Source organism: Ochlerotatus camptorhynchus, unplaced genomic scaffold, assembly GCF_037179485.1.
Source record: "Ochlerotatus camptorhynchus isolate MF236.1 unplaced genomic scaffold, CSIRO-AGI_Acam_v1.1 ptg000192l, whole genome shotgun sequence".
Classification (NCBI taxonomy): Eukaryota; Metazoa; Arthropoda; class Insecta; order Diptera; family Culicidae; genus Ochlerotatus; species Ochlerotatus camptorhynchus.
The window spans coordinates 3,490,762-3,510,121 of NW_027040682.1; the positions used below are offsets into that span (position 1 = coordinate 3,490,762).

Genomic DNA, 19,360 nt, shown 5'->3' on the forward strand with positions numbered 1-19,360 from the left:
GGTCAATTTTGGTTTTTTTTTTAAATTGCACCCCCAATATGTTGCCGAAAGACGTAATCCTACTTTAAAAATGAAAACTAAATTCAGTCATATGTACCAATTACCGCTAACGTTTTGAAGAGATGTTTATGCCTTGTTAATATTCCCCCTTATTCTGCGAGTCACGTGACTCTCTGTCACCGGTGAGGTGACAATTGTCACCTCGTGTGAGGTGACTCTCCATGTAAATCAAATGGAGAGTCACCTCACACGAGGTGACTATTGTCACCTCACCGGTGAGAGAGAGTCACGTGACTCGCAGAATAAGGGGGATTGATAAGTCCTCGGGTTGCGTGGACCGAGGATGATATTGAAACAAGGAAAAAATTAGTTAGTCTTCATCTATGTGATTCCTAATCTTCTGTTCACTGTTCCCTATAGTTTGAAGTATAGTCGCTTGAATATAGCGACTATAGTTTGAAGTGGTTAAGACAACACAGAAAAATAACATTCAAAGTGTTTTTATGTTACTTCATACGCGAAGTTAACGATTTTCAGAGTTGGTTGGAAATGCTAACATGAAGCTTTAGTGTGATGATTTATTAGCTAGAGAATGATGTTTAGAAGAGGGTAGGTGGATAGTTCCGTTAGAGTACGGCATTTAAAATATCTGATAGTTATCTGAATTTTAACTATCGCGTAAAATCTCCCTTCGTTCAATTTTGAGCTATACTTGTCATAAACAGAGAAATCGTTTAAAAGCTTGCATACAATATTGCTAATTTATGCGATATTGCGCTTAAATTTACACGAAGTATCGCGTAAATTTATACCAAATCTAGCGTAAGTTTTATGTGTGCTACATCTAGCAGAAATTTACATGAATTTTTCGAACGGTGTAGGCTTCTGATGCATGGTCATTATCGGTGTCATTGCTTAGTTTTGTTGCTAAGGAATCTAATTTTGTCTGACAAAGGGGCGCCTATGGAGGGTGTTCTCACTTTTCGAAGGGCATCAATAGCGGGACCTTTAAATTAGAATCTATTCCTTGCGATAAAGGCAACCAGTCGGTCCAGGATTTCAATTACAATATTTACTTCGCAATTTATCTCTCAATGTTCCGGCCGGAACACATCAGTGGGTAGCAGAATATAGCACTGACATTCCGCATTTTGCAGTGTGTACTACAATATATATCGCCTTTGCGGAATTTACATTCCTTTTGAGGCTGTTCATATACCACAAGGACACTTTAGGTGGGAGGGGCAAATCCATGCACTATGGGAGATTTCCATACAATCAGGCGGACACAAATATTTCTATAATTAATTTGAAATTTCTGGAATTTGACTTGCTTGGTTTGATCAAAATTTGTTGTTGATAAATATTTTTCAACACATTTCACAACCAACTGTTGATAAGGACTTAACTTTTTATTGTTTTAATTTAACGACAACGATTTGAAAACGTTTGCAGCTTCAAGCTTGATTTCAAAGAACAAAATCTGGAAGATAATTCAAACTTTAAAATATACATCTTCTTCTTCTTCTTCTTCTTCGTATTTCAAGCTTATTGCATATCGCATATTAGCTTATTGCGTGCTCTCAACTTAGTGTTCTAGATGCACTTCCACAGTTATTAATTGAGAGCTTTCGATGCCTGTACCATTTTTGCATTGGTATAATTGTGTGGCAAAAGTCCAATCATACTTCTATGCCCAGGGAAGTCGAGAAATTTTTCAACCCGAAAAATTCCTAGACCGGACCGGGAATCGAACCTCCACCATGGTCTTGGTTTGTAGCTGCGCCTTAACCGGCTGAGCTAAGGGAGGCCCCATAAAAAAAATACATTTAATTAACAACTAGTTTTGTACTTGCGCTTTGGTCAGAGAGCGTATAGGGCGTCGTTGTGCCAATTTGGTCGTGGCACATTTCGAGTATGAGAGAATGATTGCAGTTTGCTCAAAAGTGCCTGAGTAAAATGCAAGTATTTTCGATGATTACCCGTAGTTGTTACAGTGAAGATATACACCCATATTCTCGTTTATGTCTGGACGTGTTTGCCATACAGAAACATTTTTATTTGATTTTGTATGGTGGATGGGTTTCGGGCGTGGACGGGCATGTGGGTGATAATATTAAGTTTACGTTAGGATAACGTTGAAAAATTGATAAATGTATCGCTTCAGTTTGAGAAGCACTTCACTTCGCAACCGATAAACCATTTTGAGGGCCCACATCACCGTGCAGGCGCCGTGTGTTGGCAGGGTCCAATATTGGACAGTTTGACGTTTATAAAGTACCATCAGTTAAAACTGTATTTTTGAACTTTATCTCTATACATTCTTAGATGTTTCTTAGTAGATTGTCATGTTGGTGGAAGCTGACTCAAAGAGTAAATGGTGTTAACATTGAGCTGTCCATAGTTGGGCGTTGTTGAACTTCTGGTACTTGCACAACATTTCATGTGAATACCAAAGTAACCATATAATCACAAAATAGCTTTAGGTGTGGGTTCAGAGTGGTACAATATCACTGAGATATGGTTAGTTGGGTATTCAGATGAAACTATTACTTTAAAAAACTAATCCTGGTTGTATCTCTTTTTCGTTTTTTCGTTTGCATGTAACACTGTTTGATATTACTAACCGCACCGAGCCTTCATTCCGGGTGGTGAGCGAACCTGAAGAAGAAGAAGAAGACCATAAACCCCTTCTCAGAACGAGTGTTTTGTTAGTGGACCTGATCTGCGATTCAAGGTTGGACTCTGTGATGATAAATATCACATAACAGGTAAAGTAGGCAGGCAACAGGCAACATCATCATCAGACTGTAAGTATTATTGATAATCCTTATAACTAAATGAAACATAAATGCATATTCATCAGCACTCATTCTCTACCAATTCTGTTTTTCAATACCTTTTTCTCTCCTTTCTCTTATCCTTCATCTATGCATCTACGCTTCTATGTTAAGGATCACCTAAACCCTCATTAAATATTCGGCTGATTTCAATCGACTCGCATAAGTCATTATCTAAGAGCCAATTCTCATCTTTATCTATCTGATTGCTGCATGGAAGGTGTATAATTGGTCACCAAAATTACACTGGCGACCAGGCTCAATGCCCCCTCCAGCATGAAACAATAACAATAACAATAACAATAACAATGTCATTAACAAAACATTCCTGGAAAATGATGCCAATGATAAATTCCAGATGGCTGATATTCGTTTGCGAAACTATTTCTCTCAGCTTGTTCAGCCATTACAGCTACAAACGGAGTTTAATGTTATGCTTGCAAGTTCTGCTTATAACAAGGGAACTATCTACAGAACAGGGAACTTTATGACAATGTTCAATAACAGTGTGGTGCATTTGTTTGAGATTTTAGAATTATTGCTATTTCACGATTCTTTATACTTAATAGTACAGATGTGGCATGTAGGTGAGTATAATGACCACTTTTTGGCATACGAAGCCATTGATAGAATAAATTTGGTGGATATAATTACCATTGATATTTTTGACAGTCAGCCTGTGTCCTTACATCGCATCGATGGTGTATACATGTTTCGAGTTAAGAATAATTATAATGATTATTGTTAAACTAATAGGAGATGGAAAAGGTTCAATGAAATGTGTGCCATGTGTAATATTATAATATTATAAAACAATAAAATATATACATGTTTAATTACACTTAAAGTTATTATGCACGGCGTAAAGTGATGTGTCTTTCTGCCGCCAGTGAAGGAACAAAAATCACGTTGTGTAACGAGAGACATTATACATCTCAGGCGGAGTCTCACGTCACACAAGGTGACTTTTGTCGCTTCAATGGTAACAGGAAATCACATCGCACGCTGCACAGAATTACCATGATTCAGAAAAAAAACAAACGACTTCCAGTTAATATTATTACAAGATCGGGCAAACATTACGTGAAAATCCGGTCCAATCATTACGTTTAATTAATTTTCCAGTAAATGTCATTCCAGGATCATGTAAACGTTACGTGAAAATCCTTTCAGATTAAATTTGAAATCACGTAACATTTACCTTACTACTCACGTTGAAGAAGAAGAAGAAGAAGAAGAAGAAGATCATAAGCCCCTTCTCGGAACGAGTTTTTTTGTTAGTGGACCTGATCTGCGATTCAAGGTTGGACTCTGTGATGATAAGTATCACATAACAGGTAAAGTAGGTAGCATCATCTTTATCGAAATGTAAGTATTATTGACAATAATCATAACTAGATTATATTCAACGTTATTTTAACATGCGCATTGAATCGTGACGGCATCTATTTCTGCATTTTAAACCTACCCAACCTTTTTCCTTTCTACAATCCCTGAGCCGCTGGTTCACCATAAGTGTACCTCGCAGAACTTTTTTAACCCCCATGGGTAAAGATGCTGTGTTGCTCACTCCTCTCCCCTTCCCTGGTGTATTATGGATGGTGTGAATATTCACATCGGTGACATGGCCCCTGACCCCCTTGTACATCATAAAATGAAAATGAAATGAAAATGACTTTCACGTAATGTTTACTTGATCTTGAAGTGACGTTTACATGATCTAAAAAATACCAGGAAAAGATTATTAAAACATTTTTTAGATTTTTTTTAATGATACATACTGTAATGATCGGTCAAATGTCTAAACCCTTTGAGAGATTTTGCGGTAATAACGGAAAGAGAGAAAACGATAAGTGAGGCGATAAGTGCACTCAAAATAATTGTCACGTCAAAGCTACGTGAAAACATATGTGGATTTTTTCCATCGCACTTTTCACGTAACACTTACGTGATTTTCATGTAGCGAAGAACGTATCCATTCCCACCCTTTCCAGTGGAGTTTCACGTAAATATTACGTTATTCTTTAGTATTATCTACGAAATCTTTCAGTAAATTTTCAATGTAATTGTGATACAATCTATGTTAAAATCTAATCAAAAGTAATAACATTTTTGATGAATTTTGTTTTCTTTATAAGAATTGCAGTGATTTAAAGTAAAGTAAATGTTGTTATAATTGTATTGATTTTTACATAGCAATTAATTCAAGCATTAAATGATATATGAATTTTACGCAATTATTGAACTGAACAGAATCAGGATTAAAAAAGCCGTTAATTTGTCCAATGTTTATTATTATAATGACAATGAATACTTATTGACTATTTCACAGTGGGTTAGAATTATCTGTATTGAACCTATTTTTGACACGGAATAAGTAATGTACCGTCCAAAATCTGCAACAAACGACGGAGATCTCTAAATCACTTAACAGCTCTTGCAGTGCGTTTTGTACCGTGGCCATGTTGATTATTTTTTCATACGTGTGAAACAAGTAGAAAGTACGTGAAAATAGAACTGTCAGTATCGGCAGGATGATGTTCCTAACGTACGTGATTTTCACGTAAATGTTATCGGTTAATAAGGTGGATGTGAAATGTGTTTCAGATAAAAATCAGATGCTAACAACTAAATTCTACTTGTGTCAGGTAGCCTCAGAACAAACAATACTTTTTTAGATCTACGTGATTTTTCACGTAACTTTGACTTGACAATTATTTTGAGTGTGATGTTCAGGAGAATGTTTAAATGAAATAAACACTGTGCTGAGTAGATCAGTTGGACTTGATACATACTGGAGTCAACACTTTTTTTTTTTATATTATAGTCACTTTAACACTCTTGGGTCATTCGTGACTTGTCCGGGGTGAGATTTGAACTCGTGACTTTGGCGTGAGAGGTAAGAATGTTAACCACTACGCCGGGGTCGCCCCCAAAAAAGGAGTCAACACTTATATTTCTATTGTAGAAGAATCTCTATCCAAACGGAAACACATCAATAGTAACGAGTGGAAAATCTAAAAAAAAAAATAGTGAAAAAAGTGAAGTAGTGAGGAAAGAAAAACTTTATTCTTGCAGCGGCGTTTGGAAGCGTGCGTGAAAAGAGTCGTGAAGCAAGAAGAAATTTGTGTTTTAGTGTGACGGTTGCTTATGATTGTCAGTGAGCGAAACAGAAGGTAATAATTAGCAGCTGGCACGTGTGAATACGGTGAAAAAAAAGTATTAAAAGCTTGTACAGTTTGTACAGAAAGTATTCGAAGCCGTCATTTTGAAAAATAGATGGCTCATGGTCTATGAAAAGAACCGTGGCCATTGTAATTCCAATTGTTCCACTTGGTCCGCCATTTCAATAGCGCAGGAGTGAGAAGCAAGACGTAGAGTGAAAAAGCTGATTTTCTATGCTGGGTTTGGAAAATAGCAGCCTAAAATTGGTGAGCTCGCGAAGGTATAAAAAGAAAAAAAAAAGTAAGCAGTTAATCATATTGAACTGTGTGAGTGCAAATTGGCAGAGAAAAATTACAGCGAGAATATTTCAAAGTGTGATTTACGGTGGATAAGAAATTAACGTATGTCAAAGGGTTTAGACATTTGACCGATCATTACACATACATGTCTTTTAAAATTTAACATTGAACATTTCGTTGCCTCAAAGATTTGATCAAGACCATTCAGATGCAATATTTGTTTGTGAAGCGGCGCCGGTGGTGTAGTGGAAAGCGTGATTACCTCTCACCCCAGCAGACCAATTCCAATCGGCGCCACCGGGATGTTCTGAGGCATAACATCTCTGATCAGCTGTTGGTCCCCGGTTCATCATGAAGTTGATGGGTCGATATGTAGGGTTCAGGTGTGGGAGCTGTCTCGCTAGTGTCGGTAGACTTGGAGTACGGAAAACAAATCAAGGGAAAATAATCTGGTTGTGCTGTCTTCTTCAGAGTTATGATATTGATTCTAGCCTGTGAAATCGAAATAAATACAATTATTTGTGCGGTCTTCAAATGATGTAAAAAAGTTACTTCTAATTTATGCAGTGTTAGGAAATCACAAACTGAGAGTAACTCTTCCTCTACTGAACTTGATGACACCATATTGAATCACTTTTTCATACATGTAAATCACGTAAACCCATTTCACGTAAGCACTTTCATCTTCAGCTCTAGTGAACATGACATGGTATGTTTGTTAATTTTACTGCCATCATGTAAAAATGGAAATTGAAGTAATCGAAATAGCTAAATTTTTCACGTAGATTGAACGTGTATACTTTGTAGAGTGTACATGATTATCACTTAGTTTTAACGTGAAATTCCCGTAGTATCAACTGACATAAAAACACGTAAATTTTATCAATATTCCATTTGACATTGATCTGCGGCACGTGAAAATGATTGAAGTGGGATGTTTAAGGGGTAACGTGATTTTTCACGTAGCATCGAAGTGAATTTTGTTTAGAGTGTAAGTTAAATTTTTGTGTGCGAAATTCATTTTGAACGGAATAGAGAATAGGGGTGATTATCTTCTCTTGAACCTCTTTGTGATCCGAAGAGTGGTACGATTTTCAGGAAGTCCGTCCAGCTTCTTGGCTTCGCTAATGACATCATGCCATGGTTGCAAGAATGGTGACCCTGTGATCCGTCCCTTAATTTTGGAAAGAGTGAAGGTGATCTGCTATTATGCAAAGCAAGGATTGTGATATCCAGTAAATTCCCGCTTTACAATCTATTGCCTCAAGCAGATCCTAAACAATGGGAAATTTATTGTTTCGAGTGTTCGTAGTGATGATCACCCAGTACCAAGAATAATAAAGACATAAAATACCTGCTAAAAAAAATGCCGTGTTCTCTCCTCCTTAGCTTAGAAGAGATAAGCAGCCTTCCAGTCTCATAATGCGTTCCAAATTGCCCAAGCAATTACTTCCTTTTCCGGTACTTGGTTCTGCCGCGCCGTCGCTTCGAGTTGGGCGTCTTCGGCGACGATCCATTGGTAGTACTCTTCTTGTTGTAGTTCCGTACCACTCCACGAGATCCACTGTTCTGAACGCCACTCATGCTGGGCTTCCGGCTGGTGATCAGATGCTGTGATACGAGGTCCCCGAGCTCTCCCTGATGAGCCAGCATCGAGAGAAAGGTGCAAATAAATTCGTCATAGTTGTGGGTCCGCCGACAGTCGTCCACCTTGAACATGGCGCGCTTCTCGTTCTCGTCGCTAAGGTGCTGCTCGGTTATATTTATCTCCGATTCGAGATTCTTCAGTAAGGAAAGGAGGTCTTTAGGGGAGAACGTCCCCGCTCCGATGAACGACGGCGGTGGTGATGGTGGGGGGTTTTCCTTCTTGATTACCGTTTCGCCAATTATTTCCACAGAATCGGATGAACTATTGAGCGAAACCAACGATTCCAGCTCTTTGGACATGGGAACCGACGAGTCGTCCTTTTCGTTCATTTCCAGTAGCTGAGAATATTCCGAGCTCAGTTTTACCGGAGATTCTTCCTCCTTTTTGATCTTATCAACGGTTTCCTTGATCTCCGACTGAGTTCTGCTTTCACTTTTCTTACTTTTCAACAACTTTTCCAACGCAGCCGATACAATCGTCTGATTGGTTCGCAGCATTTTCAGCTTGTGGGTGATGGCGATTCGACGATCCGGAACAACCGCCATGAGATTGAAGCGGATGTCCTGTTCTCCCGTGGATATACCCAAACGATCGGACATCACACGACGAAATTTATCGGTCCAAGCTTCCTTTTCACCCCATGGGCCATGATCCATTGGGAATGGCTTTAGACCGTCCAGCTCGAAAAGATGACCATTGATCGGAACGAAACTTACAAAGTGGAATGCTTCCCCGGTGAATCTGAAAAAAAAACACGAATCTAACTTACTGACCCTTTGTTGTTTATTTGAATTGCACAATTACCGCCCAGTGCTAACTCCGGAATTGCGATCCATTCGCCGTCTGGCCTGGGGCATTGCGTGCGAGTTATGGGCACATGCCAGTTCTGGCGTATTCCCAATGGCCCAGCCCTTATTCTCCGGACACATTCCTTTAGTGTGCACTTTCAGTCGGCTCAACGTCGTTCCCAGATCAATATCGGAACAGTTTAGCAGTACAGATAGGAGTGCATGGGTTGCACAACTGTTCGGAACCACCTGCTGGGCGAAGAATATGTTGTTCACTGCTTCCTCGTCTTTCACGTAAATCTCGGTCGTTTCAACAATTTTCCGACGTGCTCGGCGTTCCTCAATCCAGCGAAATAGGAAAATAAAGCCAAACACTGGCCCTTCGATGTTTTTCTGCAGGTCGTAGATTTCCTCCACTTGGACACCCTTGACGCCAAAGTCCTCTAGCAGTAGGGTGAACAGACCCGGGTCAGATTCCAACTCCAACCAGCCATCCGTTAGCCGGTTGATGTCCACCGGCATTTTTGAGGACTATTTGCACCGTTTTGAGCACTGAACAATATAAAAATTGCGTAAAAACCAGGTAGAATTTTGTTTGAACTGAAATCGCGTTTGTTTACAACCACGCTTGTAAACGATGGCGGAATGACGTTTTAATGAATCTCGAGAGGATGTTCAGTCGGGGTAACACGGAAACACCGGTCTACAAACTTTTAACATCCGAAAATGGAATGCTACACAGCTGGGTGACATGCCGCCATGTTATTGAAACCAACATCTGAAACGTCACAATTCCAGTGTGAACTGCAAAAATGGCATGACTGAATTGTCTTATTTTTATCAAATGAAATTATGTTCCCTTTTATGCCATATAAATGGTTGACTTCGTGGTAGAAAATCAGAAAATAATATTTTATGAGTCCTAAGCAAGGGGTAAGTCACTCGGCACAGCTGCTATTGTATTAACGCTATTTACAGTGTGCCGCATTCTTCCGGTATTGTGCCGAACGATTATATTTGTACCCTGATTTGTGCCTTTATATATTTGAAGTGTATGAGTGGTCAAATACAAATTGATCTGGTATATCTGGCAACACTGCTTCTGTAAGGAAGATATTGACAGCTGTTTATTTACTAAGTACAAATTCGCTTCAAGATTCGCTCGTGCGGTGGAAATCGTTGGCCTTGAATCTTGTTAAGGAAGTGAAAGAGTCGTTTTTTTCTGTAATCGTACGTACTACCGCATTTGTTCATCCTCATCTGATAAGCTAATCCGTATATTATTATCTAGATTTTCTCACGAATTTCTTCAAATTTCCTGCAGCACACAAATCATATGTGAAGGAACGGCGGAGACAACGAAAGTAATCGGGCTTCGATCCGACCCATCAGCACCGGATCAAACTGATCGGTTGAATTTTGCTGCTGGAAAATTTCCTGCTGGAAACCTCGAAAAAGTAATTCTTCTGCCAGAACGACTGCTACAAGATGGGATCGAGCTGTATGCAAGGTTGGCACATCCTTATGGAGGACTCGCACAAGCGCTACCGGTTTCGGGACGATGTGAAGATGGCTCTGCGACGTGGCTTTCTGGACATTGACGAGGCTATGCTGAACGACAAATCGCTGAATGAACGGATAGCCGGATCGACGGTGGTCACCGTTATGATAAAGAACGATAGGTTTTACTGAGTGTGCTAGGGATTCGCGGGCGATCGTGTGCATAAACCAGAAGCTTGATGTGCTTTCGATCGATCACAATCCGAAAAATACCAGTGAGTTGGAGAGGATAAAACGTGACGGAGGTAACGTTGAGTATAATAGGGGGCTATCCATATACCACATTGACAGCTCATGGGATGGGTGGTGGAGTTTATCGAATGTCCCGGTCCTTACAAATTAAAAAAAAAAATTAGATGGATGATTGTCTTCGCAGCAGGAGAGGGTATCTAAAACCTGTCATAACGTGTCCACGTGAAATATGGACAGCCCCTAGAGTGAATCAGGGCATTGTGGGCATATCCGAATGTGAAAAAACGAGTGGCTAGCGAGGGTTTTATGTTTATGTGACATAATTTGGGACGTACTTCCGATCCAATTTAAGAAGAAGTATACATAATAGTAGACGAAGAAAACTTTCCTTATAGTGATAGCTTATTGTATTTTATATTTAATCATATGTGCGTAGGTACGACAATGTATCATCCGACAGCGAAAGCTTGTTGCTCGGCGCTTTGATGTGCGTAATATAGTGGTCAATATCCGATTTGTGGTGGTTTTTATTGTTCAATACTAATCCTCCAGCTTGGGATATTGAATAAAAATTTCCTAAGAGAAAGATTCCCCTTCGCTCCACATTCGTTGGGCATTCTCTAGGAACAGTGGTAAGTGGACAATTTTTAGATTTTCCTGCAGATAAAAAAGGTATTAGCAAATATCCTATGTGCGTCAGCTATATTTACCTCTCTGGTATTGAAAGTTAGTTACATGACAAACTATGCGACCATGTAGTGCTATCCAATCTCCGATAGTTATTTCATGCTGCATGCAGTTAGCGTTAACTGATCCTGTTGGTGCAATCATTCTAATACGATGAAACCGTCTCAAGCGGTCGTTTGATCTTTTAAAACGACCTGATGACAGCATCCAAAGCATTGTCGATTTTTTTATGCTCATATTTTTACCGTTTACTCCTTTTACGTGGAATACGTTACGATTATTACCGGAAGAGCATTGGCGTAAAAGTAGTTCTCCACCAGCGTTAGCAAATATCGTTTCAGCATCTTCAATTATGTGTTCTCCTATTTCATTTTCATTTGAAGAGCTTTCTTCAACTGCAGAACCTGCGGTACTCTTATTTGCAGTTTCATTGACTTCGTATTTATCTGAAATATTATCGAGAAAATCACCTACACAAACTTTTCAATATGTAACTGTGTTTTACCTTCGCATTCTATGTTAATGAAATCACTGTTCTTAATTGAAACAAATTCAAATTCGGCTTCAGTTTTAGAATTTCTAATTGTCATACTTTCCCCGAAATCAATATCTTCCTGTTCAACACCTAGATGGTTTAACAAATGTATTGCATCGTTTGCAGCTTTCTCGATAGCTTGGCGGATTTGGATATCATTTGGAAGGTCATGGATCGGCGTTTTCTGTGATTTCAGCTGTTTCTTCTGCAAGCACGGAAAGTTTAGCTCTGTTTTTCTACGATGCACGATGAATAATTTCATTTGAACTTTTTGCATGCGCTGCTCGACTTCTTTCATGGTGAAATTAACTGCGGTGTGATTAACAGTTGTCATTGACCGAAGCTCACGAAATGCAGTTTCACATGGTTGACTTGATAAATGATTGATAATGAATTGTTCACTTCTATTGGCTTTCCGGCATCTGACAACGAATTTTATTAAGCCATGCGCATTTAATTCTAAACAATGATACACATTTGATGTAGGGCACTGTTTTAGTGTTTTCTGATGCTTTAAGCAAATTCGTCGCCATGCACGAACAAATAATAAGGTAGTCCTGTAGAAAGAAGTTAGTTGAAACATATTTGTGTCATACTGGGTATCATCATTTTGTAACAAACCATATTGAAGTTATGCGTTCTGTAGGAGACATTTGTTGATCGTTAAATGCTAAATAAGCATTACGCATTATTCGTAAATATGTAGCTGTTCCGATACTGCCAGGTACCACTGTGGTTAAATGATCAATTAGATTCAACGACATAAGTTTCATTGACGGATCAAATTTCATTCGGTCCACCGCATTCAAATCAGAAGGATTTAGTTTGTGTATAACTTTTTGTCCGTTTTCCATCATTTGTTTGAGGACTGCAGACGAAATTACATAGTCACCTGAAGTCGAAGATATAAATTATTAATTATATAAAAATTGTGATGAGAACAAGAATGAGAAGCATCTTTACCTAAACGCATTTGTTTTTTGGGGTCTAACAAGGTATGACGAAATTTGTTGACTAGGTGAATACTATCCTGAATGCAGATTGGTTTATCATCCATATCTATGACAAAGTGAAGGCCGTATGATTCGCTTGGACATCCATTTGGTATTTTTGTTCTTTGTCGCATAGCCATGAGAAGCCGTGGATCGCCATCGGACGCGTTCGATATGACGGTTATGCCAACTTTCAGCAATTCAGTTTCTATAAATGCCCACCTCGACATAACTTGGTCATGTGTAAATCTGTTATCACTGCACGTGTACAGCACGCAAAATGGCGATGCTCCGACAGCCATTGGTGTTGCTAATACAACATATAAGTATTCACCAACAGAAAAACGATCAAGATCGTTTATAATCTTTTTGATTGAACTGGCTTTGAAAACATCTTGTTCAGGCATACCAAACTTGTTTAAAGGAGCCACTAGGCCACGAATTGCATCATATCTTGAATCATATTCCGGGTTTGGTGAAAGGGTTGTTCCATCTTCACTCAAAGCTACTACTAATGGATAGTTGTGCGCATTTAGATACTTAAGCAGGGGCATCACCATTAAGACTCCTTCTTGAGTTTCTGTAGTGTGCCTTGCGATATGTCGTTTTATTGTTTTTGAACTAGGAAGCTGCATGTTTGCTCTTTTAAATTGATAACTGCTGTTTCCAGCAGTCATCAATTCATAGGCAGCTGCATCGAGCTCAGATTCTGTATACCGCATTCCACGTGGCATACACAATTTTGACCGTGCATTCAGCTCAACGTGAAGATCAAGAAGTGGACTTGACTTTTTTCTTCTGTCGGTCGCTTTGTTTGTTGTGTTGAGACGTTCGACCGGTTCGTCCCAACAACTTAGTTTTCCGCAAGGTTTTCCGAGTAATCTGCAGATCCTGTCAATTGATCATCATAAGAAAGCATAACTAAAATTTGTGAATTAAATTATTACTTTCGACCGTTGCATTGTTCTCATGCTCGTCTTGGTTCATGTGTTCTTCTATGCTCTCGTGCTCTATTGAGTCCTCGTCAAGGTCCTCGTACACTTCTTTCTCCTCGCGCTCTTTTTTGTCCTCGTGCTCTTCTGTGAACCACTGTTCATTTGAATTTTCGTTCTCTTCTTTGTCGTCGTACTCGTCTGTGTATTCATGCTTCTTTGGGTCCTCGATCACTTCTTTGCTCTCGTGCTCTTCTGTGTACCCGTGTTCATTTGAATTTTCGTTCACTTCTCGGTCCTCGTATTGTTCCATGTCATCAGATTGTTGATCTGAACCTGGATTGTTAAATAAAGTATTATAAGAAAAACCGTGAAGTCAAAAATGGCAAACAATATTCAAACCTTGTATTTAAAAAGTAACTGAAAATGTTATAGTAATGACCTGGGTACTGCGAACACAGCCGTTTTTGTTTTGCAAGTCAGCAGGAAACAACTTGAAAATTTTCCGATATCACAAATTGTTTTGCTAATGCACTGCTCACAATTTGCATATACATGCTGTCGAAAGTTCACCCTTTGCTCCATAAATAACGTGTACATGGTGTGCACCTACCCACATGACTCTTATAAAGTTTGTTTGCATTCTTCCTTCAGCAGTTAGTGCAGGTTTGTTCGTTCGTTACATTGTTTACATCCGAGTATTTGAGCAAGTTTTTTGTTGAAGAATATTAGTAAAAAAATGCCGAAATGACAATATTTTCAACATTGACCACAATACTTTCTCTGCCGACGGGGATTGTATGAGAAAAGTATCACTTTTAGCAGCTCTAGATCGTTGGATTCTTTTTGACAGCACCAGTTGGATTCTTTTTGACAACCATTTCGTGTTTCTCCGCACCACTCAGGTAATGACACGATTTTGTCAGCCCTTTCACGCATCAGACTTTTATCTTTCAATAATTTAACTTAACCGTAATTAAAAATCTTTGTCATTCATTGTCAAGATAGATAAATAAGGTATATTGTGATGCAATATAGCTATCTTATTGCATCACAATATACCTTATTTATCTATCTTGAAGATGAAATGAAAAGAAGTTAAAAGTACATGAGTTTTTTAGAATATTAGACAAGATCGGATCCTTACTGTAATACAATAAATAAAATGTTTTGATCCCGCATACTATTTACCTTGAGGTTCATATACAATTTCTTCAAAATACACGATCTCAGGTTCAGAAGCATACTCGTTATTTTTTTTGGCTTGTTCAACACCTGCACCTAAGTTATGAAATAAAATATGTGATTAAAACAAATTAAAACCAAAAATTACTCCCAACTGTAATGTTAGCACATGCCCTTAATTTGTGTGCTATAGGCGATCCATTAATTACGTAACGCTCTAAGCGAGGAGGTGGATTTGGAATTATGTTACTAAATAATATATAAGACACAAAAGCCTCACGAAACCTTGGCTTCATTTTTCGGGTAGCAAAAGAGTTCCAAGATGTATACTGCATGAAATCACTTTATTGCTCCCTGGTACGAACGAGATTGGTATATGCTTCTCCAGTTAAGAACCCTCATTTCCAAAATGGTGTTGAACGAATCGAGTCGGTGCAGCGACGTTTTATCAGATACGCTCTACGAAGATTGCCTTGGAGGGATCCCTTTAATCTATGGAGCTACGAGAGCGGTTGCCTCATGATCCACCTGGACCCCCTCCAAACACGACGTGAGGTGGCTAAGGCACTTGTCATCGCTGATATTCTAACTGACCGTATGGATTGTCCTGCCCTGCTCGGCAACATTAATGTTCAAGCTCGCTCCCGTGTGCTTTGAGGCAACTCTATTCTAAGGATCCCACTCAGGAGAACTAACTATGCCGCGAATTCCAGGCTAATCGCCCTCCAACGGACGTTCAACCGAGTCTCCTCAGTTTTTGATTTTGACATGTCACGCGACTCTCTTCTACGACAATTTTTGTTAGCTTTAAGATAACTTTTTATCATTTGGACACCAAACTAGTATGTTGATAACATACAATAAATAAAGAAATAAATAAATAAGATAGCGAGCAATGAAAGAGAGGAGAGGTGTTAATGTTTTCACAATTTCACGGAACATAGTTAATGGATCACCCCCTGCTGGAATATTAAAATTTGAACATACCTTCAGATTCATACATAATTTCGTCTAAATATTCGATTATCTCACTGTCCGTCCCATCAGTAGCAAAATGGAGCGGATCTAATTCCGTGTCACGCAGCGTATGCTCAAAGTCTAAAATACAAATATTATAATGATCTTACTAAATCCTTCTTCTTAACATACCTTGTACAATATCAGCTGTTGAATTCATAAACGGTCGTTTAACTGGACTTTCGTCTTCGCCAGTAATATCTGGTGTGATGCTACGACGCTTCCTACCAGATGAATGTGGCAGCTGGATGTGAAATGTTTCGCAGTGTCGTTTAAATGCGAACATATGCCAGCTTCCTGTTGTGTCCATATTGAGTGATATTTTCGATTGCTTACTTTCAACGCAAATTGGACACGTGACATAAGCTTGGATTTTATTGCCCGCAGTGTAAACTTCCACACGATGATCTTGTAGTTTAACCAAGAAATCATCAAAAATTTTGTCTTGACCTTTTCTGAAAAGAAAATTAGTTCAACAACTTTTAGTTTGAAAGCTATAGGAGCATTAAAACTAATACTTACCGCGAGGAAAAATAGAGCAAAATTTTCGTTTGTAATTTTCGGGCATGTAACTCCATTTCAACGTCCTTATCACTTGGATCACCGTCATTATTGGACATATCGGATGGTGGCTGAGCATTTCTTATCTGCCGTTGATTTTGTCGCTTGGCTCTCTTTAAAAAATGGTTGACTCCACGATTGTTCATAATACCTGCCAGATCCAGCAAACACAACGTTTCTCCTTCCATGAATTTGAAGTTTTCTGGATGCGATGCAAATTTTCTCCCGTAAATATCTTTCAGGGGCATTCCACCCGCTAGTGCTTCTTCTCTCAGGCAATCAGCCATACCGCGCATGTCTTCCTCTATAATTTTAATGTTGTCGCTTGTCAGCCTCCCAAGAGACTGACTGCACAGATTTTGAATTGTGAGGATATTTTTTAGATGGAAGTTTACCGTACCGTACTCTTCCTCCAGCTTACTCCAGAAAAAAATCTAAAACCGGAGGAGATACGGAAACATGTGATATTATTTGAAGGAAACTATTTTTAGTCAGTTACTTACCACATCTATGTTGGAATGTTCCATTTTAATGAATAAATACCGTTAGCTTGGAAACAATGTGTCTAGCGAAAAGAATTCGATTCACGTTTGTTTACGTACACGCAACATCAATTACCGTTGTCAATAGCAACCCAGGCAGTGCTCCCGGTTTATTTTAATTATAATCTGATACATACGAAAACGTGCCGGTAATGTGCCCCAACTATGCAAAATCTATTTTTGGCACATTGTGCTGAGTGACTAACCCCTTGGTCCTAAGTTTATTTTTCACAAAATGTGAGCAAAAATATTAAGAATATCCATAATATCAGTCACGCCTTTTTTGAAATTCTTGCTTGAATCTTCTATTTCTCGCGTCACTTTTCAAAAGGTCCTAAGTAACAAATGTAAACAAATCGAGATAAGCGATACAAACTATTGCTCTTCTATCATTGTATGCGATACAAAAACATCCATCCAAATTTACTTTTATTTATTTAAGAAAATCATTGATCAAAAATTGTCCAATGTACAGTTTGAAATGCTGGGTAAATGATTGTTACTTCGGTCATTCAGACTGCCTAACATGATTGGTGCTCATTTTCCAAAGGCGGGGCCAATCTAAAGTTAGGTACTATACTCTGAAATCTGTGAAAGGGAATCTAGTATCATGTAGAAAAAACGTCCAATGTAACACTCATTGATTATGTCATTGAGAAAAATCGTCCAATGTAACATGTCCGATGTACAACTCGACTTGTCAAAACGTCCTATGTGGTTTTTCTAGATTGTAGCATGAAATTCAAAGTAAAATTGTGATTTTACCGTTTCTTCTGAATTTTCGCGATATATTCCACATAAAGTTGATCGATGTTACAAAACCATTCATGGACCTTACTGACTACCATAACCATTACCATTAAAGTTCTCAAACCATAAGTTAAAAGGTTCTAATATAGTTCTCTTTCCGAAAATGTATGGAGAAAACAAGAATTTGGAACGGTAATGGTTCTTAACAACCCATTATTTGTAAGGTCCACTTCCAAAAAACCATAATACATAAGGTTGAAACTTAATCATTAAACGTTCATGTAAAGTTCTATAACCATTTCAGTTAAAGTTTAGCAGGGATTATAAACAATTTTTAACCATTTTAGGTAAGGTCAATTTATGGTTCGCGTTTATGCGGGTACATTGATCGATATTACATTTTTTTTGCTGTGTATCTAATAAGTACAAAATATCATTATAACGTCTAATGATTTCGAAATTCAGAAAATTATTTTTTTATAGCAAGTGAGTGGAAGCTGTAACGCACAAAATCAATTTGATTAAATTTAACTCGAGAACGTAAAGTAATTCGCGCACTTCTGTTCACCAGCCGATTCGAAAACGAAATGGACGAGTCAGAATAATTTTGCGAGCAGGAAAATTCCTAACGACCTTTTCCTATTCAAATAGGTCATCTTTTAAAAACTCCCTCTTTATTCGAGAGTTGCGCCAAATCTTTCGAATGGCGACGGACTTCATGGCGCCTCCAGAAAGCATGCACAATATAATACAGCTCACTATAAGTTGAGCTTTTATGGCGAAGTTGTAGCCTAGACACAGTAAATATAGCAAAGTTGTAAAATCGACACAGCAATGGTCTGATTTTATTTCCACGGTTGAAATATTTCATTTCTAAGCAAACTTGAAATAAAAAATGATTTAATTGTTAATTAAATTAGATTTAATCGAAAAACTATAAACAAAAAACGTAAAACGTTACATCACACCACCCAGTTTTATGAAAATTTGATCAAAGGAATTGATCAAATTTTCATAACTTAAAAAACACTATAAACGCAAACGTTGTCAACAATTCTTTCATTCAGGTAAGTCGCACAAAAACAGCCAAATTTAAAGTAACATAAACTACAATCACTTGTTCATGAACTTATCAAATTCTGTTCAATAATAAACCTACTGAACAACAAACCATGATCAAAACAACGGAACATTCTCCGTCCTAAATTTGATCACCAACGGAAACTGCAATCAAATGCAACATCAAAACATTATTCGACCCAATCTGCATTTAAATTGCTCAAACGGACTCCTCTATTCAACGATAATCGAACTTCTACTCATCAAATTCAAATTTGACTAACTCATAGAATTCGAACTACGAAAATATCGAACAGACCTAAAACATCGCATGAACAACTGACAGCATATCGTTCTGTCACTCGAGCTACCAACCTAACCGAAAAAAAAAACCGTTTTGACAAACGTCATCCTGAACTTGGACTGAACGCGTGAAAAGGAAAATCGACGGTGCAATATTCGCGAATTTAAAACGGAACGGCGATTTTCTACTGAATTTCAACGGATCTCATCAAAACCGGGGGAGTATTTTCACAATATTGTTTTCAATTATGGATTTAACTGTTTTCTGTTCTTTTCTTTACAGGTACTAGACACCGCAGACGGCA

At 38.4% G+C, this 19,360-nt stretch overlaps 2 protein-coding genes across 2 annotated transcripts; both read right to left on the minus strand.

Annotated features, from left to right (window-relative positions):
- Positions 1 to 7,560: 7,560 nt before the first annotated feature.
- Positions 7,561 to 9,338, minus strand: calypso (ubiquitin carboxyl-terminal hydrolase calypso). Its single transcript, XM_065223364.1, has 2 exons — positions 8,757 to 9,338; positions 7,561 to 8,693 (listed from the first exon to the last, which is right to left on the minus strand). The coding sequence occupies exons 1-2, from the start codon at positions 9,260 to 9,262 to the stop codon at positions 7,751 to 7,753; spliced, it is 1,449 nt and encodes a 482-aa protein (XP_065079436.1). The 5' UTR covers positions 9,263 to 9,338; the 3' UTR covers positions 7,561 to 7,750.
- Positions 9,339 to 12,220: 2,882 nt separating this feature from the next.
- LOC135702341 (uncharacterized) lies at positions 12,221 to 13,428 on the minus strand. Its single transcript, XM_065223366.1, has 2 exons — positions 12,678 to 13,428; positions 12,221 to 12,606 (listed from the first exon to the last, which is right to left on the minus strand). Exons 1-2 carry the CDS (start codon positions 13,426 to 13,428, stop codon positions 12,320 to 12,322), a joined length of 1,038 nt encoding a protein of 345 aa, XP_065079438.1. The 3' UTR covers positions 12,221 to 12,319.
- Positions 13,429 to 19,360: the final 5,932 nt, after the last annotated feature.